This window comes from Neovison vison, chromosome 10 (genome assembly GCF_020171115.1).
Source record: "Neovison vison isolate M4711 chromosome 10, ASM_NN_V1, whole genome shotgun sequence".
NCBI classification, from domain to species: Eukaryota; Metazoa; Chordata; class Mammalia; order Carnivora; family Mustelidae; genus Neogale; species Neogale vison.
The window spans coordinates 38,118,326-38,141,809 of NC_058100.1; the positions used below are offsets into that span (position 1 = coordinate 38,118,326).

General features: G+C 43.8%; 1 protein-coding gene across 1 annotated transcript in view; it reads left to right on the forward strand.

Moving 5' to 3' along the window:
- Nucleotides 1–23,484, forward strand: part of KMO (kynurenine 3-monooxygenase) — a 46,604-nt gene that overhangs the window by 12,335 nt on the left and 10,785 nt on the right. The window contains 9 exon segments of the mRNA XM_044267018.1: nt 4,837–4,906; nt 5,199–5,296; nt 6,502–6,591; nt 13,318–13,366; nt 17,385–17,472; nt 18,414–18,579; nt 20,631–20,702; nt 21,512–21,633; nt 23,117–23,264. Of these exon segments, the coding sequence (XP_044122953.1) occupies nt 4,837–4,906; nt 5,199–5,296; nt 6,502–6,591; nt 13,318–13,366; nt 17,385–17,472; nt 18,414–18,579; nt 20,631–20,702; nt 21,512–21,633; nt 23,117–23,264 (903 nt within the window).

Sequence of the window (23,484 nt, forward strand, 5' to 3'; positions counted from 1 at the left end):
AATAGGGGCAAAGTTCTTAAAATAACTATCACCAGTCTACAGAAACAGAAGGATAGGAACAAAGTTTGGTGGCCACAGTGTCAGTGAATGGTGAGAGGAGCTCGTGCTTGAATCACTGGATTATTTAAAAAACAAAAAACCCCAAGAGAAACCAAACAAAACCCAAACATAGGTGCTCCATGTCAAGGTGCCCTGGAGCAGAGGAGTAAAACCTGGAGGAAATAGAAGAGGAATCTGCCTGTGCCCACACCCGGCCTGACCAGTAGGCCCTAAACTCTGACCAGGTGCACAGCCCCCTCCTCAGCCCCCACATATACCAGGGAGCTGCTGAGAACCTTGGAGACCTCCCACCTCCCAGATGTGCCCCCTGCTAGCTCTGTGATTTTTCTCTCCCACGTCTCACTGCTACCTTCCCTTCCAAAGCCATCCTCCCTGCTGTTGCCATCCGTCAACCCCTGAGCCCCTTGTCCCCAGTCCTGAAGACTTCTGCACATTCACATCATCTGTTATCTATTTCCCAGCACTGCCATCACCCTTCGTGACTATCAAAGTTCACATTGTTGACCCACATGAATCTCCAGCCCCTTTGTCCTTGACCTGCATGCTTCCAGTATCTTCCATCTCCACCATACTTCAGCCTCCAAGTCCCATAGCCCATGTTGGGCTTGGACCTTGTCATCCCACAGAACTGCCCCATCGACTATAATAGAGCTAGACCTCGGACTCTGATTAAAAACCTCCTGACTCCCTCCTTCAGTGGCTAGTGCTACATCTGCTCTTCACAGGGACCGCCTACTTCTCCCCGTTCAGAAGCCTTCCTCTGTCTTCCTTCCATGTCATCCAACTTGGTGTTTTTGTCCCTCAATCCACCCTAAAATCTTCAAGTCCTTGCTTTCCAACTCATCCACATGGCCAAAACCCACCCTGCTTGGTTTCAGCCCTCTGTAGAGAAATCCAGGTGGTCCAAAGCTGTAAGAAAAAATAGAACCTAACCTCACATCTTGGTGTCACTATAAATTCATAGTCTTTACCTTCAACTATATCTTCAATGGTATTCAAACACACTTCTAAAATATTGATGAAGAGCTCATGTTCTGGAACCAGACTGGATCCACTTGAATCTCCACACCAACTCCAGCCCTCACAAGCTGTGGTGTCTTAGGTAAGACAATTCACCTCTCTGTGCCTCAGTGACAGTGCCTGTAGGACAAGAAAACAGCAGTACCTCCTTCATAAGGCTGAAAAGATGAAGTTGAGTAGAGTGGTGAACATAACAACCACTTCGTGGCTATCATGCATGAGCGCTAGGATTTCCTAAACGCCATCTCTCTGTTTCCTTCTTTCTAGTAGATACTTTTAATCTTTGTCATGTGCTCCTTCTGCTTACAACTGTCCTCTTGACTCACCCACCCTTATTTGGCACATTCTTTCAGTCTCAGTTTATAGTTTGTTTTTTTCCCAGGAAGTCATACCCCATCCCACTCCACTTCCCTTATTTGGCTTGAGGGTCCATTTTCAAACTGCTGCTCACCTTGTGTTATGATCAACTCTAATCCTCTTGAGAAGCCTGCGTTTAACTTGCTGTCTATAGTATCTCTAGCACTTAGCACAGGGACGGTACATAGGAAAAAATTAATGTATATGTGTATTAACTATAAATATACAAATAATATTAGAAAAAATGAAGACCTAGACAGGACTGCGAACTCCCTGAGGGCCGCTATTTTCTCTGGATCACTTCTTTTTTTTAATAAAGATTTTATTCATTTATTTGGCAGAGATGGGAGATCACAAGTAGACAGAGAGGCAGGCATAGAGAGACAGAGAAGCAGGCTCCCTGCTGAGCAGAGAGCCTGATGCGGGGCTTGATCCCACGACTCCGAGATCATGACCCAAGCCGAAGGCAGAGGCTTTAACCCACTGAACCACCCAGGCGCCCCTGTTTGTCTCTTCTTAATTGAATTAGGTGTCATTGAGCCCAAGGACTTAGCTGGATAATCTTTAGATCCCTAAAGTTTAGGAGATTAAATCATACATCATAAATGTTCAATAAATTTTGACTTGGTTTCATTACAAATTTTATTTAACAATGTAATCTCTCTCTCATTCATTTATACATTTGACAAATGCTGATCAGGTACTTATTTTGTTGCGGACACAATGGTAGAGGCTAGGGATCAAATGGTAACCAACCAGTTTGCAGCCCACTGGGGCAGACATATTGACCACACAATCACCCTAAAGATGTGAAATTTCGATCAGGATAAGCTCTTGGTACTATTTTCCGGGGCTGCCATAACTAAGTATCACAAACCAAACGGTTTAAAGAACAGATTGTTATAATCTCACAGTCCTAGAGGCTAGAAGTTCAAGATCAAAGCGTCGTCATATCGTTTCCTCTTGAGGACTGTGAGAGAGGGATGTGTTCCAGGCCTCTTTCCTGGGCTTACAGAGGCCCAGCTTCTTCCCATGTCTCTTAATATCATCTTCCCTCTTTGATGTCAATGTCCAAATTCCCTTTATAGAAGGACACCAGTTGGGTTAGGGCCAATCCTAATGACCTAATTTTAACTCAGTTATCTCTGTAAAGACCCTCTCTTCAAAGAAGTCATACCCTAAGGTACCAGGGTAGGACTGCACAATGTGAGCTGGGGGGTGCACAAGTCAACCCCTAGCATTTTTCAAAGGAAAAGCGTGTAGCACTGTGGGAAGTCAAGGAAGGCTTCCTTGGGGAAGAGATCCAAATAGCCTGTCAGTATATGAAAAAGAGGTTAACCTTTTTAGCAATCAGTCATGTGCAAATTAAAACCACACACATTCCTATTTTACCTGTCTACCGCAAGATTTAAAAGTTTGAGAACACCAAGTGCTGACAAAAGACAGATTCTTGGAAGCTGCTGGTAAGAAAACACATTAATACAAAATTTCGAAACACTTTGGCATAATAAATGTGAAGATACATAAACCTTTGACCAGGGATAAAGCTTCCATGTATAAAAACCTAGAGAAAAATTACACAGGTGTGTACCAGGATACAGGTACAAAAATATTCTTTGTAGCATTGCTTTTTATTTATTTTTGAGAAAGAGAGAGAAACAGTGAGTGAGCAGGGGAAGGGGCAGAGGAGAGGGAGAGGGAGAACCTTAAGCAGGCTCCATGTTCAGGGTGGAGCCCAACTCTGGGATCAACTCAAGACCCTGAGAGCATGACCTGAGCTGAGATCACGAGTCGGAAGTTTAACTGACAGAGACACACAGGCACCCTTGCCGCTTTGTTTTTTGTTTTTTTAATTAAAAATCAATTAACATACAGTATTAGTTTCAGAGGTAGAGGTCAGTGATTCATCATTTGCATATAATACCCAGTGCTCATTCCATCACGTGCGCTCCTTAATGCCCATCACCCACTTGATTCCCTCACCCACCTCCTGTCTAGCAGCCCTCAGTTTGTTTCCTATAGTTAGGAGTCTTATAGGGCTTTTTTCCCTCTCTGATTTTATCTTATTTTATTTTGCCCCCTTCCCCTCTGTTCATTTATTTTGTTTCTTAAATTCCATATATGTGTGAAATCATATGCTATTTGTCTTTCTCTGACTTATTTCACTTACCATAATACCCTCTAGTTCCATCCTTGTCATTTCTGGCAAGATTTCTTTCTTTTTGATGGCTGAGTAATATTCCTGTGTGTGTGTGTGTGTGTGTGTGTGTGTACCACATCTTCTTTATCCATTCATCTATTGATGCACATCTGGGCTCTTTCCATAGTTTGGCTATTGTGGACATTGTTTCTATAAACATTCAGGTGCATGTGCCCCCTCGGATAACTACATCTGTATCTTTGGGGTAAATACCCAGTAGTGCAATTGCTAGGGTGTAGGGTAGCTCTATTTGTAACTTCTTGAGGAACCCCCATACTGTTTTCCAGGGTGGCTGCGCCAGCTTGCATTTCCACCAACAATGGAGGAGGGTTCCCTTTTCTCTGCATCCTCACCAACATCTGATGTTTCCTGAGTTCATTTTAGCCATTCTGACTGGTGTGAGGTTGTATCTCATTCCTGCAGTGTTGTTAATAATATCCCCAGGCCATGTTTCATAATATAAACATTTATCAAATCATTATATTGTATGCATTAAATTTGTACAATGTAACATTATATAATGTTATATAATCTCAATTATGTATCAGTAAACATGGGAAAATATCCTCAGACCAGAAACTAATGTCCTTCAACAGCACAACAGCTAAATAACCTGAGATTGTACGCAATGAAGAACCATAGAGCAGTGAAAGCGGACGGCCTGGAGTTTATGTACAATCATATAGATGAATCTCAGAAGCATTTTGTTGAGTTAAATAGAGAAGATACACAAGTATGATTCTAATTATGTGATTCAAAGGCAAGGATGGGTTATTGTCAGAGTCATAATAACATTTACTCCTAGGTGAAAGGTTGGGGGTCATAACTGGAGAGCAGGAGGTGGGAGCTATGGCGGGCTGTGATACTCTGTTTTCACCCCAAGTGGTAGTTACATGGATGTTTGCCTTCGAAGTATTCTCTAAAATGGACACATGATATTTCTGTATGAAAGTCATATTTCACTATAAAAAAGTTAAAAAAGAAAAACACCAAAGCTACCTCTGAAATCATACCATTTAATCTTGAGTTCATCCCATTATTTTTGCAAATGATACCTTCCACTAGGGATTAAGTAAATCAGTTGCCCAGCCAAGGCTGATACAAGTATCACTGTGCACAATGTTGCATTTTGCCAGTAAAAATTCCCTATATTTGTGGAATCAAATAAAAATATGAAAAAAACCTGCTTTGATTCTCAGGTTGGATCATTAAATGCATGCTTCTTTGCAAAGAGGAATTTCCAAGTTGACGTGTATGAAGCTAGGGAAGGTAAGACAATACTGAAAATCGTGAGCTGTGAAAATTCTGATTCTCTGACCTCTTTCTCTTTAGATTTTAAAAAGAAAGCTTTTTTTAGGAAGAGGAGCTTAGTTTTGTTTTGTTTTGTTTTTTTGCAGCCTCAGCTATCTAAATTTAATTTAATACAAAAATCACAACTACTAGTGTTTTCTTTAAAGGCGATAACAGTTCTTTTAATTTGGTTCTGATTACACCAGTTCTTCAGGTCCTGTATCTTATTCTGTCCTAAGATATAACACGGAGTCTACTTTCAATGTCTTAGATATCCGAGTGGCTAAAGTTGCACGGGGAAGAAGCATTAACTTGGCCCTTTCTTATAGAGGACGGCAAGCCTTGAATGCCATTGGCCTGGAAGATCAGGTACCTTGTTCTTGCCTTTTCCTTTTAAAAGATAATACTTGCCATTTTCCAACAACTGCATGCTCTTGATTTCAGCCTGGCTTGAAGCATGGCGTAATGCCAAGAACCTTTGATGAAAATGCATTCCGCAAAGGTTTTCAAACTTCTAAATTTGGTCAAGAGGGTGAACATTTGACACTTGAGGCAGCTGGGGGTACTGGAGCATGATGGGGAGAAGGCGGAGCCTGCCACCCCCCACCCGCTCAATGATGGCCTCCGACACTGGGTTCGCAATGGGCTGTTGGGTCTTGGCCCACGGGATGTGCAACTGAGGAGGCATCCAGAAGAGGATTGCGAATCCCCCCCCCTTTTTTTTTTAACCACACAGGTCCTTATCTCCTCTCCACAATTCTGAACTCCGAAAAGCTCTGGAAACAGAAAGCTTTTCATCACCCATTCAGCAATAAAGTTGACCTGATGTGAGGCCTTCCATGGCCTTCTAAATATTCTCATGGAGTGTGAATTTTTGCTACAAGATATCTTCTGCTCAGGATGGGGTGCTGACCCAATGTCCGTGGGCTGATCTGCGCATGGGCACGCACACTCCATTATCTATCTAAAATTTGAAAACTTCGCACCCGGAAACCAAAGGGTCCCAAGGGTTTGGATAAGGATTGTGGAGTCTGTAGATTTTCCCAGTGGGGTCTCAACATTGCCCAACTTCTCACTGTCTAGAGTGTCACTTGGAAATGTAAACAGAAGTCATACATTTTGCTGATGGTACTTTTGCTGACAACGTGTCTTTGAGATGGTAACACGGGTCCCTACAGGTGCCAGTTCTAGCTCCACAGATTTCCTTAGATATGCATGTAGGAAAACACTCTGCATGGGGCTTCAGGGCTCCAGGGTTTTCCTCCTTGTGCATGGCTCACTCTGTTTTGTGATCGTGAGAATTTCACTTATAACCTCCTTGATGCTGAACCCTTTTCCTTAATCATAACAGGTGATTTAGACCAGATACAATTTAAGTCAATTCCAACATCTAAAGGTTTAAAAAAAAAATCAAAACCTAGAATTTGCAGGAACATACTTTTCATCCGTTAATCCTTTGCATTAATTTTTAATTTTTTTGAAAATATCCGAAACATCACATTTTGAAATGGATATCTGATTTGTGTGATGCTGCACTGTTGTCACTGAAATTGGTGTTTCCGGCTTTATTTCAGATTGTATCCCAAGGCATTCCCATGAGAGGAAGAATGATTCACTCTCTTTCGGGGAAAAAGTCTCCACTTCTGTATGGGACCAAGTCGCAGGTCAGTTGACCCTGAAGATAGTGTTTGCTTCCGGTTGAGTCTAACGTCTGGAATTTGACACTTGCTTATTGGTCCTTCCTTTCCTCTCTGGTCCTATCTTTGGCCTTGTCTGTGTCAGTGTACCATTCAGAAACTACACTAGTGAACAAGTTAATTGATAGGGGACCTTTAAAATAGGGCCCGGTTGCCAATAACCATTCAATAAGAGTTAGTTAGGTTCTTACGTTCTATTAGGCTCTTTTTTGCCTAAAGGCATCAGTCGTGGTGACCTGGGACCCCATTCTCTCCCATCTCCTCTCAACTACATAGAGAAGATCACCATGTATTTATGGTCAAGCATAAAATGCAAGAACAACTCCAGAGGGTTTTCCCCAAACTGACTCTCTTGCCCCAAATTTAATTATAATGGAATTTATAGGATGAACCAGAAGTGTTTTCAGTGCTGTATAATTTCTACAACAACAGAGGCCAGATGGTGAGGTAGTTGACCAAAGAAAATCCATTTTCTGCTTTGTGTTCTTCCTGTCTTTACATAATAACACACAGAGTTGGGGAAAGTATGTATTTTTATCTAATATTTACACCTTCTAAGTTTATTGCTTTGAGAGAGAATGAATGTACCAAACATCTATCAACCAGAGAAAAACCCAACTTGCTTTTCCGACAAGGCCTCGTTTTAGGAAGAGCAGAACCCAAGGGAGCTTTGTGTTGAGTCTCTGTGCTCCCACACATCTCCCACTGCAGGTGGATTGGCAATTCTCAGATTCCGCTGGGATCTTGTTAAAATGCAGAGTCTGATTCTGTAGGGCCAGGATGGAAGCTGAGATTAGACGTCCCAAGCATACACGGTGATATACGTGCTGCTGGTCTGTGGGCCACATGCTGGCCAGCAAGAGACAAAACACAGGTGCTCATGGGAACGAGTCTGTGTGGCCTTGAAGCACCTCATGCCTGTTAGGATGCGACTGTAAGAAAACAGAGAAACAGAAAATAGTTATTGTTGGGAAAGATGCGGAGAAGCTGGAACGCCTGTGCACTGTTGATACGAATAGAAAATTGTGCAGCCAGTATGGAAAACAGTCTAATGTTTCCTCCAAAAATTAAAAATAGGATTTCCATATAACGCAGCAGTTCCCCTTCTGGGTGCATAGCCAACAGAACTGGAGGCAGGGACTTGAAGAAATATTTGAACCCTCATGATCATAGCGATATTATTCACAACTGTCAAAAAGCAAAAGTGACCCAAATGTCCATCAGGGGTTGGATGGATATAAACACAATGTGGTGGGCACAAATGTAAAGGTAACAGAAAATATATATTGTTTCCTGCCCCTGGCTCCTGGGCCCACAGAACTCCTAAAACTCTTGTAGTTTCCTGAAGGATAAAAGTATTAGGAGACCTTTTGTTCTAATATTTAGTCTTTGACTGTGGTTCCCTAACACAGAGCTCCTAAATCCCTTGGAATTTCCTGGGTGATGAGAGTATCTTTTGTTCTAATGGGGTAACTGTTAGTGGGCTCCTGGATGGGGAGTGGTCACCAGAAAGACCAAGACATGATTAGAAGCTTGGAATTTTCCCCAGAGGAGGGAGAGGGGCTGGGAGTGGAATTAATGATTCATCATGTCCCTGTGAGGGAGTCTCCATAAAAATCCCCCAAAGTATGGAGTTTAGAGAGCTTCCAGGTTCACGAACACACAGAGGTGCCAGTGGAAAGGTAGCCCACCCACCCGTAGAAGGCAAACACATCCCTTGCAAACACATCTTTCCATCTAGATGTTTCATCTGTGGCCTTGATCATATCCTTTTCTAATAAACTGATAAACAGTAAATCAACTGTTTTCCTGAGTTCTGTGAGTTGCTCTAGAAAGTTCTTTCAACCTGAAAAGGGAGTCATGGGCACCTCTGACTGAAGCTGACTGGTTAGAAGCTCAGGTGTAAGCTACATTGCCATTGGCCTTTGGTGTGTGTTTGATGGGGGGAGGGGTGCAGTCTCTTGGGACTGAGTCCTTAACCTTTGGAATCCGAAGCTATCTCCAGGCAGATGGTGTCGGGACAAATCATGGCACAGCCGGCTTGTGTCACTGAGAAATTGCTTCATGGAGGACGCCCCTCCCCTCCCCGCCGCATCTGTTATCCAAGTGTCGTGCGTGTGGTAGTAGATGAGAGTAATGAAGGCATTCCCCAGAGGAGAAGGGGGAGGGTTTTCTATATGGCATGCTTTAGAATACTATTCAGCCTTAAAAAAAAAGAAAAAAGAAAAAGAGGAAATCCTGACCCCTGCTACAACATGATTGGAACTAGAGGGCTTTATATTAAGTGAAATAAGCCAGTCGCAGAAAGATAAGTGCCATATTACATTTATGGGAGGGATCTAGAGGAGAGAAGTGGGTGGTGGTTGCCAGGGCCTGGAGGGAGGGAGAAATGGGGAGCTGTTCCTTAACAGGTAGGAGAGTTTCCGCTGTGTAAGATGAAGCGTTCCGTGGATGGAGGTACAGACGGTCATGCAGCCGTGTGAACGTACCGCATGCCACCGACGGAACACTTAAAAAGAGTTAAGATGGTAAATGTTATATCATGTGTGTTTTACTATGATGAAAATTCGCTTAAAAAGTGGTCGAAAAGAAAAACGCTCCAACAACAAAGCGCCCAGGGGGTTGCAGGGGAGGTGGTGGGGAAGGATCAAAATTTTCCATTTAGCAACTTTCTCAAATAATAACCCACTGATTTTGGCGTTATAAAAACATAGGTACTGAGGTAATGCATGAGCCAGGCAGGAGGAGGAAGCAGAAGCAAATCTACTGACCATCCACAGAAAGATAAGCATCATTGGGTAGTTAATACGCCCTGTTTCATGGGCCCCAACTTGGGCTTGGTGCTGTAGGAAAGAAACACAAGATGTACACATGCAGGCAAGGGTAAGCTGGACACAGGAACCGTATCCTTTCCATGAACAACTGTCCTCTTGTGCAAGATGCCCTGTGCTTGTGCTACTTACCCAGGACGGGGAGAGGCGCTTGCAACCTCGTGAGGACAGCGGGTATTCGAGTCCTTGCGGAAAGAACGCTTCCGAGGGAGGCTCAGCAGGGTGGTTCGGAGAGGAGGTAGCTTTAGTTTTCAGAGATCTCACAGAGAAGGTGAGCTTGGAGAGGGACATTTTATTTAAATATCAAATTGGCCCCAAAATAACATTTTCCCAATTAAATGAGGGTCCATCGGTGAAGGGGAGTAGGGTGAGACCAAAATTCTAAAAAAAAAAAAGGAAATCTTTATGTGCCCAGTGTGTATTGTAAGAAAACATCTCACATGCATTGGCATAACAGAATCTTACAGCGATGGGCAACCTATGGGCAGCGATGGGCTCCTCGAATCCAACCACCCTGCTTCAGGCTACATGGTACACAAGGTCAACGTCAAGGGAGACGCAGGGCCGGTGTCTCATGCACAGTTGCCAGGGCAGCACACTGCGGAAGGCGCTCCCAGGCACGCTGGGCAGGCTTGACTGGTTGCATTCCTGCTTTTGCTACATGGAGAGCGACCATAGTAATCCTCCCACTTTGTTTTGGATTCAGGGGGAATTAGCCAAGTAGACCAATTCCAGCATCATCCCCCCGAGCCCCCGAGAGATTGAGCCAATAAAGTGTGAGTAGACCGAGGAGGAAGACATGGTTCAGAACGTCAGGGAAGTTAGACGAACAGAGCGACTTGGACTTGAGCCTCAAACTGGCTTCCTTACCCCCAGCTCCAGGGGAGGAGGGAGGAGGCACCTTCCTCTCCACGGACGCCCAAGAGGGTGAAGGCATTGGTGGGAGTTTCCATTTGGGGCCTTCAACGCATTAGAGGAAGTAGGAAATGATCGCTTGCCCACGGATCCTGCCTTCTCAATTCTTAAGAACTCAGTGAATGCTAAATTTGCGGCCACCTCTTTCTTTGGTTTGCGTTGTGACTTTTATAACAGGGTCGAACACGGAACATCCTTTAAGAAGAACATGAGATTGGTTTTGAATCGCTCAATTCCACAGCCTGTGGAAATGCAAAGCCCTCCCGGTGAGCCCAGGATTTCTGCAAATCCTCAGGGAGCACATTCTTCATTGGCCTTCCCCCTTCTCAGAGCCTCCCTTCTTCACCTGTTTTCTCTGCCCTTCCTCCCTGGCCGGGTCCAGACTCTTCCAGTCTTGCTGGTTCCTGCCATGTCCCTCCCAAACTGCGCTGGGAACTATCAAAATATTCCCTGATATACAGAGCAGGTCAGAAATCCCCATTTGTTTTTAATGATGCAGAAAAAATATATTTATTTTATTCTATTTAATTCCAGTGTATTAACATACAGCATTATATCAGTTTCAGTTGTACAATACAGTTATTTGGCAATTCCCTGTAACCCCCTCTATAATCCCCTTCACCGATGTCACCCATCCCCCACCCACCCTAGCTCCCCAAGCCTTGCCCCTAACCTCCTAGCGCCCCCATACTAGAAAACATCCGTCTTTACAGGCTTTCGGAATATAGAGCAGGAGCATGTTTTTCTAATATCCTCGAAAGTCTGCTGTGACCGCCCTTGTACAAATATCCCAAGGAGATTCTTGAACTTCCTTTAGGTTTTATTAATAATGTTTTTGATTACCAGGGCCACTTTATCCTTCCTCACTTGTTTGTTCTTTTTTATTTTTCCTTCCCATGACTAGTGCTCGATTTTATTAAGGACCTTCGTGAAGGTTCATTTGAAACAACTTAGTCTGTCAGATGCAGTTGAATCACTAAGCGGCAACAGCAAGTTTCAGTGTTGGATTAATAATGTCCCGCGCATTGATAATTACTCTACTAGCTGGCTAGGAAGAATACACAGAATTGTACAAAACACACTGTGATGAGGAGGGACCGTTGACACGTGACTCATAAAATAGGTTAAATTGTCATCATTTGAGCTCTTACTTGAAACATGCGGCTGCCAAAAGGCCACCAGTGTTCTTTTTGTTCCTGTTTTTGTCTTGATAAATACATTTGATAAAGCTATCCAGATCGGAAATCTGGAGCGGGAATATGAGAATTACTTCTCTGTAGCCTTCATCAGAGATGAGGGTTTTCCCCCCCGGTTTTATTGAGATACAATTGCCCAAGTTCAAGGAGAACCGCACGATGGATTGATTGGTGTGTGCCGTGAAGACTTGTCTGTTCTCATTCATATTTTTTCTTCATACGATCAACCTTTTAGAAGAGGCATTGGAGAAGTGAGGCGTGATGGGGAAGGCTCTAACTTTTGCTTATAACACAAAGCTGCTCCCGGACCCTGGGGGGAATGGACAGGGACTCTGAACAGGACCAGTTCCCAGATGACACAGGTGTCAACCACGCCTCCCGACTGAGAGGGAAAGAATGTTTCCCTCACGTAAATGAGCCTTCCTAATTTAAATGTTTCCTAGCATACTCTGAATAACAAGTGTGGTTTCCACTGAAATGAGGGATTAATGACACAGAAGAGTGGAAACCAGAACAAAGAGGCAAAGAATGAAGAAGTCCTCTTAATATTAATTTATAGCAAAGACACAGGAAGTTGTGTCTTCAGTCATTGTCTTTGTAGCATGACGGAGTTATTTTTACACCAACTCTAGATTTAGCTGTTAATATTAAATGTCTACTTTTGGATGAGCTGAAGATTTATAAATTAGCATATTTGCATTAAATGATGTAATGTTTCTAAATTTGGGAGACACATGCTTTAAATTTTGTAAAGACTAGACTTACCCTGAATTGCAAGTCCCCATTTCGACTTTTGTGGGCTCTAGGTGGGCACTTTTGTTTTTGTGGGTCCATCTCTCTCTGAAACAATAAATATTAAAAGTTAGCTTTTATGAATGCATTGGTATAGAGATTAATCAGCCTGGATGATTATATCATGTATTCATTATATTTTTTCTTCTCATTTTAGTATCAACTAAAATTAGAACACTTTCATGTTCTAACCCCTAAACGTATGTTCCCTCTGTGCCTCAGGCACAGTCAGCCCTGCCGAATTGTCCCATAAAGTCAGAAAAAACAAACGTGTCACAGGCAGGGTTGATCCTACTTCTACCAGTACTTCCCCTCCCCACTTCTTTCACGTTGACATGAGTGCCTTCAAAGTAGTCTCTTTAGGGGCATCTGGGTGGCTCATTTAAGCAATTTCCTTCCATTCAGGTCATGATCCCAGGGTCCTGGGACTGAGCCCTGCATGGGGCTCCCTGCTCAGTGGGGAGTCTGCTTCTCCCTCTGCCTCCCCCTCCAGCTCATGCTCTCTCTCTCACTCACTCCCCTCACCTCAAATCAATTTAAAAAAAAATCTCTAAAACAAAAACAAAGTAGTGTCTTTAGGAAATAGTATATTTATTCTAGTGATGCTGTCATTTCTGAAGTTTTTCCAACAGCTTTATTTGGAGCCCTAGGATGAAAATAGAAGGTTTATGAGATGTTGTCAACATAAAACTATCTTAGTGAAAATAACATTTTTTTGCTATAAGATGAGGATTTGGTTTTTGTGGTATCAAACCTGAAAAAGCTTGAGTTTAAACTTGAACATTGTTTTGTATGTATTTGGTTAAAGTGCTTTTTTTTTTAAAGGCTCCTTAGCTAAATGACTACAAAACTAAGCTTGCAACCCTCTGCTAGGTATTTCCTATTGCTGAGCGAGTAATGTGAAACGTTTTCTGTCCATTCTCCAGAAGCAAACAGTGTCTACTGTGTTTTCCTTGCAGTACATTCTTTCTGTAAGCAGAGCAGATCTAAACAAGGAACTTTTGACGGGTAAGTCCAACATTTTATTCAGCTATTGTTATTTCAGTAAAGTACATGAGCCTAACTAAGCTTGTCCCATGATTTACTGGGATTTGCTTTTATGATTCCATTTCCTGGGTTGCCTATGGGTTATTCGCACAGGCTATGTACAGCCCAAAGTCCTTCTTGAAAAAGAGTAGCACTAGATCCTTCGGCGTCTCTCTCTCTCTCATCTTACGGCTGATCTAAATAAAAATCATTTGTCCACCACACATTCAAGTCCTGCTGTCTTCTCAGTACTGCAACGAGTGAGTGCGCACTCCCTGAAGACCTCATGGACTGGAAGGAGAGTAGATACCCTCGAAGGACTTGCGCAGGGGCACAATGAGCCCCGCACTACAGACACACGAAAAGAAGTAGTTGGAGGCTGAATGGGGTGGTGGTCTTTAGGGTATGTCGATAATTCCTGGGCGCAGCAACCAAGCGGTAGACTGAGCTGGACCCCAGGGATGGGGGGGCACCAGTGCTGAAGGTGGAGGCACATGTTTTTGTAGGAGACCAAGGAGATAGACGGCCAAGGAGGCTGAGAAAGAGGAAGTTGTGACATCGGCTCTGAGACTTCGATGTGTTACAGACCAAGCCATTCATGGACAAGCCTCTGAACTGCAAATTAAACCTGTAGCTTGGATAATTGGATTGATAATCCAGTCACCTTCCAGGTAGCCCTTGATCACAACAGGTTTTTTTTTTTTCTCTTCCTCAGCGTTTGTGCTAATCAGGTCCATTCCCCGCAGAGCGTAACTGTTGAGTAATTCTACCATCAATTCCTCTATGCAATCCGGCAGCCTCTGAGTTTTGGAGAGCAGCGATGTTCCGTGGTTTACCTGTGTTTTTCCACAGCCCCCGACCCAGCGTGAGTTTGCAGCGTGTCTGTTGAACGCTGAGCTGGTGGGAGTCATCTGCGGAGCTCACTCCTGCTGACTCACCAGGGACTTCAGAAATAGGGCTTAATATTCTTCCCAATTCCACTTCTTTTATTTGCAAGACTATCCTTTGGATGAGTAGATGTTGGGGGGGGGGTGTAGGTAGTTGCTAGATATACTCAAACTGATCTCCAGAAGTCCCAAAACAGCTTTTTAAAAAGTAGCCTGTAGCAGACCTAAGACAATCCCTTTAGGACATCCTCTGAATTTATTAAGATAAAAATGAGAGAAAACATTCACTGAGGCCCCAGAAGTATGTTCATTGCTCTATATACATTGATTTATAGACCCTCCCAACAGCTCTGTGAGGTGGGAGCTCTTTTCCCTCTGTTTTACAGGTGGTGAAGGAGGTTTCCAGAGCTCCCCCCCAACCCCCCAGCAGCCCACATGGTTAATAAGTGATAGAGTCCCGCCTGGAGCTTGGGCCCCTACTCCAAAGTCCATGCCCTTATCCGCGAACGTCAGTGCCCCCGCAGGACACACGACATATCTGCTGACAGCAGGAGCCACGGCCTGGGAAGAACTGACCTTGTGGACAGACCAGAAGCTCCCAGCCCTGGTTTTCCTTAGGAATGTGCTGCACGCTGTGTAATTTCAGAAATGCCACAAACTCGAGAATGAAATGAACACGGCCTCTCTTCGCTCCTAAACATCATTTGGCACATAAATTCTTTCATAGGGCTTTCATTTCTTTACACACATGTGTGAGCCGCCGGACCGAACAGCACACACCCCCCCCACTCCTAAGCCTCAAGAGCGAAATCACCGCCCTGCACTCCATGGAGGATTGCTTCATGGTTCACTGTGTGTGTTGGGGGGGCGGGGGGTGGTGTTAATAATTGTTAAGCAAAGCCAGCAGAAAAAGGCTTGTGGTCAAGAAAATGTGGTAAATTCTGCAAGAAACAAGTTTTGTAAGTTTTCTTACAGTCTTTCTCTGATGGTCTGCATTGTGGGTTTTCTAGAGCAGCGTTCTCCAAGACCCGGCCAGAGATGGCAGACTCATGTGTAATTTAAACTTTTTTAGTAACCACATGTAAAAACCAAAAAAAGAACCAAGTTAACTTTAACAATATATTTTAACCTAATATATCCAAAGTATTATTATTTCAATGTGTAATCAACAGAACACAGTTATTCATGAGACTTTGGTGGGGGGGTAACTGAGTTGCCCAAACCCACTGTGTGCAATTCATCTCCATTCAGACTAGCCACATGTGGCTGAGGACCAGGACCGCACAGCTCAGGGGTCAGACTGTTAGCGTCTTGCTAATGGCTTTGACCACAAAATGGTTTTTATTAGGAAGCATATTCCAGGACTATTGTTCTGTGGAAACTTTTTTGAGCTGTCTTAGTATACATTTAAATAAAAAATACATTTTTTTTTTTTTTTAGATTTTATTTATTTGACAGAGAGAGAGCACGAGCAGGGGAAGGGGCAGCAGGTAGAGGGAGAAGCTGGCTTCCTGATGAGCAGACAGCCAATGCAGGGCTCGATCCCAGGTTTGTGGGAGCAGGACCTGAGCCAAAGGTAGACACTTTACTGACTGAGCCACCCATGTGCCCCCCTCAAAATTAAATTAAATTAAATTTTTTAAAAGCTTGATTTCACAAACACATTTTGAGTTTATAAAAGGTGGGCCCCTGGGTGGCTCAGTGGGTTAAGCCGCTGCCTTAGGCTCAGGTCATGATCTCAGGGTCCTGGGATTGAGTCCCGCATTGGGCTCTCTGCTCGGCAGGGAGCCTGCTTCCTCCTCTCTCTCTCTCTGCCTGTCTCTCTGCCTACTTGTGATCTCTCTCTGTCAAATAAATAAATAAAATCTTTAAAAAAAAAGGTATCCGTCATGGTTCCAATAAATTCTGTTTTCTCCGAAGTTATTTTCCAGAAGATTTCTTAAACATAGATAAATAGATTTGATGTGTAGCTTTAACAACAACAAATAGCCTATAATTATAGATCTCCTAACCATGAGAATTAATAGGGACAAAAATAACATTTTACTGTTATGACAAGAATGTGATGAATTCACTACTTTCTACCGATTGTTAGCAGGCAAAATTCAAAAAGCACCAAAATAATTTCATTCTATTTATTGAGAAATTTAAAATCTTCTTACTCAGTGTTTTCCCCTAAGTGTTCCGGTGTTTGATTACAAAAAGAATTAGTGTCAAAAATTTATATTTGTGGGGCACCTGGGGGGCTCAATCATTAAGCATCTGCCTTGGGCTCAGGTCATGATCCCAGTGTCCTGAAATGGAGCTCCGTATCGGGAAGCCTGCTTCTCCCTCTCCAGCTCCCTCTCCTTGTGTTCCCTCTCTAGCTCTCTCTCTCTGTCATAAATAAATAAAATCTTTAAAAAAAAAAAATCTGTATTTGTGACAACGTGACTCAGAAGTTCGGAGACTTACTAAAAAGAGATAAAGAATCAGGCATAGCTTGAGAAAAGGAGTTTAGCTGCATGTTTCTTTCTCTCTTTTTTAATGAGAGAATTTAAAAAAAAAAAGATTTTATTTATTGATTTGACAGCGAGAGAGAGCACAAGCAGGCAGAGAGGCAGGCAGAGGGAGAAGCAGACTCCCCGCTGAGCAGGGAGCTGGATGCAGGACTCGATCCCAGGACTCTGGGATCATGACCTGTGCCAAAAGCAGACGCTTAACCAACTGAGCCACCCAGATGCCCCTAGCTGAGTATTTCTAATCACAAGTAAGGTCTTAGGTCAGAGGCAACTTTTAAAATACATGCCGCCTCTTTCTTTTCCAGAGTAACAGCCATCATAGCAATGTAAAAATTTGCATATTGGAATTGGTTGGGGTTTTTTTCTTGTTTTTTTTTTTTTTGTTTTTGGATGAGGATAATTGATTTGTATTCATCACTTTTATTACCAGATGATCCTGGGACATCCACCAAATAGCTGTCAAAAGACCATTTTAACTAATTCATTTTTACGTTCTTGAGAATAAACATCTCTATTCTACTGTTCTCAGAAAACGATGACTATTTCAATTTGATTAAGTGAAACGAGAACTGGAATTTCATTTCTATTTGGTTTTCTTCTTTGTCTCCTCAGCCGTTGAGAAATACCCCAACGCAAAGGTGCACTTTGGCCACAGGCTGTTGAAGTGTAATCCTGAGGAGGGCGCGATCACGGTGCTCGGGTAATCCCCGGGGTGAGGGGGTTGCTGACTGCGGAAGTGAAGGCTTGGAGTGGAGAACTGGACCTGTACACTTTGTTCTCTGGCTTCTTTGGAAGAGTTAAATGATTACTAAAAGGGATTCAAAGAATCAGATCGAAAACCAGCCTGGGCTGCCTTCTGAACACCAGCACCAGCGGTCCTTCTGGATTCTTGTGCTGGTTCAGTGTCCTGCCGTGTCCCACACCCATGCCCCCCGCCTTCAAAGGCTCTCTGTCCTTGAAACAGATGAGCCCCCGTGGCCCGGCATTTCCTCTCCTCTTTTGGAAACAACTTGGCTGCCTCCTTGGCTGCCTGTGTTTCCTCTGAAGCTCCTAGCCCCGTGTCCCATTCTTGGGATGTGTCATGGATTCCCAATCTGTTCGGCAACCTCTTAGAGGGTCACTTCGCTAAAACGAGCCTCTCTAGTCCATTCCTCTGTCTTCACTCTCCTCAGTCTCCATCCTTATTTAGACCCTAATCCATGCTCTTTTCCTGTTCGGCACCTTCACAGATACCTCTTGCCGTGATCTCAAATGCATCTTAAAACTTAATCATCTTGGGGCCCCTGGGTGGCTCAGTGGTTAAGCGTCAGCCTTTGTACAGCAGAGAGTGGCCCCCCGAGCTGCTGCTTTTTATACCCAAGTAGACGAACATCACCATTTTTACCAACTAGACAGTTTCTTTTTTTTTTTTAAGATTTTATTTATTATTTATTTGACAGACAGAGATCACAAGTAGACAGAGAGGCAGAGAGAGAGAGAGAGAGAGAGGTTAAGCAGGCTCCCTGCTGAGCAGAGAGCCCCATGCGGGGCTCGATCCCAGGACTCTGGGATCATGACCTGAGCCGAAGGCAGAGGCTTTAACCCATTGAGCCACCCAGGCACCCCAGACGGTTTCTTTTAATGGTACGTGTTATTTTTCAGATCTGACGAAGTTCCCATAGATGTCACTTATGACCTCATTGTAGGATGTGATGGAGCCTATTCCACTGTCCGAAGCCACCTCATGAAGAAACCCCGCTTTGATTACAGTCAGCTGTACATTCCTCATGGGTACATGGAGCTCACGATCCCACCCAGGAACGGGGATGTAAGTCCTTCCCTTCTTTGGCTCCTTCCCACAGCCCTCCGACCCCTGGGACCAGGGAAGACACAGAATCTAGTGCACTTGTTCTAGGCGGCACGTGTGGATGAATTCTGAGGTCTGTCAGAGTCCTTATAAGATGTAAATTGGGTGTGGAAATATCCCCTTCATAATATCACTTCTCTCCCTTGCCTTCAAGATATGTTTTCCTGAGTGGGCAGGAAAGAAGAGGCATCCCCAGCACCCTACTGAAAATGCACAGGGAATTTGATATAATCATGTCATTTTTCTACTTTTTCTTGGGAGGAAAAAAATGGGTTTTGGATCTTTCTGTATACCAATAATCCAGACCTCTTATACTCATGATTGTTTCAAATAACAGTCATTAGATAAAGCAAATAGCAAGTCATTACAAAGAGGTTTCCACTGCATTTTCCTCATTTCTGGGTTCCCAAGTTTGGCCCTATTTGGCCTGAGGCAAGTACAGCCTAGGTATGTTTAATATTGTCATAAGCAAATAAATGTAGGAACTTACTAAGGGAAATTAAAATATTAACAAAACCAGTAAGGATCTTGGCTTATAAGTAAAATAAGTAAATAGCATTTGTTAAAATTTGATTTGCATAGACTACATCCGTTTTTAAGATACAGGTGCGATGTCTCCTATTTGAAATTCAGACATCTGTGACTAATTCAGATTAGTCAGTCTGTGACGGCGCTGTTAGCATACCGGCTACTGGCCAAACTCTTATCAGCCAGGCAGATCCGTATTAACATTGAATCACTGTTTATTTCTTCCTCCCGGTCGCAAAAGTATGTAGTAACTCTGAAGTGCTAATTTTACGGTTTTCAAGGGAGCCTTCTTCTCGTGGCCCAGGATCTGATAATTCTGGGTAATAGGATACTAGGATTCTGTTGAAAAATTGCCCCAGACTTGAGTGGACTCATGCCTCCTAACGTAGATTTAAGATCACCACTTACTTTTTGTAGGGGCTCATATTTCATAGTAAGGATTTGTGGTTTACAAAAAGTCTCTGCTCTTAAAAAAAAAAAAACAACAAAACAAAATACTGTTTTGACATAGCAATGGGATTCAGACCTGGGAGTGTTTTAATATGGTCCCAAAACTATCCTAGGAAACTCCCATATTGGGGAGGGGCGCTTGGAGGATTGGGTGGGAGGCTCATCTCAAAGCATAGCAGGCACTTGTTTTGCTCACATTTCCTGTTTGGAGAGACTTGTGGTGAGGGCCCAATGGGGATTCCTGGAGCCTACTCTTTGATAAAGATATCTATTGAGAGCATGACTTGATAATGAAGAAGCTGAAATTTTAAAGGATTATTTCCCAGAGTCGTGAAATATGCATGAACATCAAAATATTATTCTTGGTGTCACAATTTCAAGTAACACGTACTTGAAATGGTTGGAAACAGATTACGTGTTTTTATGTGTATCATAGCCTGGAGAACCTCCAGGATTAGGTATGGCTGGGTCTTTGGGTTCGTTGATCTGCCCAAGCAATCAATACTGACTCAGACCACTATCGGGTTGTTGTGGGGTCTCTAAAAAGAAAAGACTTCCTTCTATTATTTATGTTGTAGGAAGCAAGTGGTAAGAAGCTTGTTGGTAAAATTTTATTTTGCCCATGAAATTTAAACTTAGGTTCTTTCTGTTCATACAAAAAAGTCCGCAAGTAAGGTGAAAATTAATGTATAAAATATCACACACACACACACATATGTGGACATAGAAATATATAGTTTACATGTGTGTGTAATGTGTATGTATAAACATGTATGTGTAGGGGTGTGTGTGTCTGTGTGTGTGTGATTGAATTTTGTCTAGTATCGAGAACCCACATAAGTTATATGAATTTCTAAAGACAGGACAGAAAGCATTTTTAAGATAATTTCTACCTTAAATAGTAGTAGGTGTGCATATCACCAAGTGTGTGATACTCTTTGAATCGCTACAGAAACAGTCAAGCAGAGTCAGTTTTCTAGAACTGCTGCCGTAGAGCTCTAATCCAACACAAATACAATTTCTTCCCTTTACAGTACGCCATGGAACCTAATTACCTGCATATTTGGCCTCGAAATACCTTCATGATGATTGCGCTTCCTAACATGGTAATATAGAGTTTATCAATGTAATTTTGCATCTGTCACTAAAGTTTTTCATGAGTATGTGTCTGGTGTGTGCCCAATTACTTTCACAATCAGCATGTGTATACCTGGCATCGTCGTTCAGTCTGTTTAGTGATTAGATCATTGAAACTTTGGGATTCCTGAGGAAAAACCAGAAGGAATTCCAGTTACTTACAGTAGAGACGAGATGGAACACATGTAAGTGACAAGTGGCACTATCTGTGTGGTGGTGCCTGCCTATAAGGGCCCTTGGATGAAGCCAGAGAGATTCAGGCTCTACACGAGACAGTCCTTCCAGCCTGTGAGGTGTCTGGGACGTTGGGATATACATTGTCAAAAAGGGGCACAGCTGTTCTTTCATTAGACCCAAGAGAATTTTTTTGCTCTCTAGACCTAAATATGTATTCCTCTGGTTGGTCCTCTAAGTCCCTTGGCAGCAGTGCTGGGGTCCTAGGACTCTTACTGTTATCTGAGAAGGAACAAGAGACAGGAAAATGGAGGTAAAATTCAATCCAACCAGCTGATTATTAATCCAAGGATCATAGTGTTTGCAATTAGTAATCTAAGGAGGTTGGTGTTTGCTTGGTGAAATGGCTGAGGTTTACCGTGTAGAAATTTTGGTGAGTGGGAAGCTGGGGAGCACCTAGAGCATGGTGCGGCTTTTCTCCGGGAGTGAGGAGAGAAAGGCAGGCTCTGTTTCCCACCAGCCTGGACGTTTCCGCCGGGTGCCCCTCGGCCACAGCGAGAACCCGAGGCTACATTCTCTCACCCTCTTCCTCTTCTTCTTGCAGAATAAATCTTTCACGTGTACTTTGTTCATGCCCTTTGAAGAGTTTGAAAAACTTGTAACCAACAGTGATGTGATGGATTTCTTCCAGAAGTACTTTGCAGATTCCATCCCTCTAATCGGAGAGTAAGTTTGGAGATGTGCGAGTATGCCTTTCTCTCCACTGGTCTGAGTTAATCAAAATTCAAATAAAGGCCAAGCATCTTACTTCTGTTTTGATCACATGTGGCTGGTCCTGGACAGGAAGCCTCCCTTAGAGCAAAGGTCCAAAGCAGATGTTGTGCTGTGAGCAAGGATTCAGAAAGCCCCATGCTAGGGCCAGTTTCCCTGGGAAACACAAGTCACCCATTAGACACCCATGTCCCCAGGCCTTTTCTGCCTCTTGCAAGGGCTCTCAGGCCCTCAGAGTTGGTGTGCTGCAAAGCGGGGCTGTGCTTCCCTCTGCTGGTGGACACGCAGGTCCAAGGCCCAGTAGGTGCAAGCGTGGGTCCTCACTTACCAGCTGGGTTCACTTTCCTAGCTCGCAGGGCCCTCGTGGAAACATGGCCGTGCATAGCAATACCCGCCCCAAAGGGTTGAGAGGACTGGATGAGCTCATGCCTACAGATCACTCAGCGCAGAGCGCCCCAGCTTGTAGCTAGCTTGTGAGATGTTTGGTTTATGACCTATGACTCCTCTGCCCCCTGTCAACGCCTCCCTCCCCAGGGGCTTGTCATTGGGTCTCACTAAGTCCCTCTGCCCCCATGGTCCCTTCGTAGAATCCAGCTCCCTCTCCGCCTCCAGCAGTGTTTTCCTGGAGGCAGCCCAATGTTGCCCAATGTGAGGTTAATGCCGCTCTGCCCTTCCCTCCCTGAGTCTCAGATTTCTCATCTTTACAATGGGCATCAGGAGATCTACCTGGGCGGGGGGTCGGGGGGGAGCCGGGGGTGGGACTGTGACATGCACTAACTCTATAAAAGGGGCGCCACTGCCAGCCCACAGCAGGTCTCTTTGAAATGGTCAATTTCCATCCTCACCAGCAGACCAGTGTGCCCTGGTCTCTCTTTCTCTGATCTTGGGAAATCTCTGCCTGCCACAATTTACCCCTTGTGTTTTGTGATTATTTCTTGCCTCTCCAACCAGACTTAAAGTTCATGAGGGTATATACTGTTTCCCTGCTTACAGGGCCACAAAACCTCTGTAGCTGCTGGCACTCTCTGGTTTCCAAATCTATAGCAAGTTGTGTTCATTTTAATTTTGGTTTGTGTGGCTTGAACCCGACGCACGTCATTCTCAGTTTTTCCCATTAAAACCTAAAACACACCAGAACAGCTGAAAATTGCAGGAAAATTCCATGACACCTAACACAGGCGTATTTCGAGTTCTTGAAATGCGGACTTGTCCTGGTTGGATGCGATTAACACCGATGAGAACGAAACAGGTGATTAGGACAATGGAATTTCAGGAACTAGAAGAAACTTCAGTTTCCCCCTTTCCTGTTTACTTCCTGCCATTTTTGTCTTGTTTGTCAACAAAACCCTATGGTAATGAAGTCAGTACCTCGGAAAGAACGGTGTGGGTTCTAACACCCAGCCTCGGGTGCTTACGTTCTGGTCGTCTCCTCCCGAAGGCAAGCCCTGCTGCGAGATTTCTTCCTGCTCCCGGCGCAGCCCATGATTTCCGTGAAGTGTTCCTCTTTTCACCTTAAGTCACACTGTGTGCTGATGGGGGACGCAGCTCACGCCATTGTGCCCTTTTTTGGGCAAGGAATGAATGCGGTAAGTCCTTTCTCCCCAAGTCAGTCGGTCTCAACTAAAAACGCGTAAAAAACAAGGGTGCCTAGAACTGTGGCCACATAATGTCTGAGCAAAGAGTCAACCCTACAGTCCTCTCAGCTGTTCAGATCACTAACTAGAGTCAAGGCTGGGGGTGCTTGATCCCGGGATTTCCCCTAGGAAAAAGCAATGGAGCGTAAAGCGGTTTTCTGCGCAGTTAGAA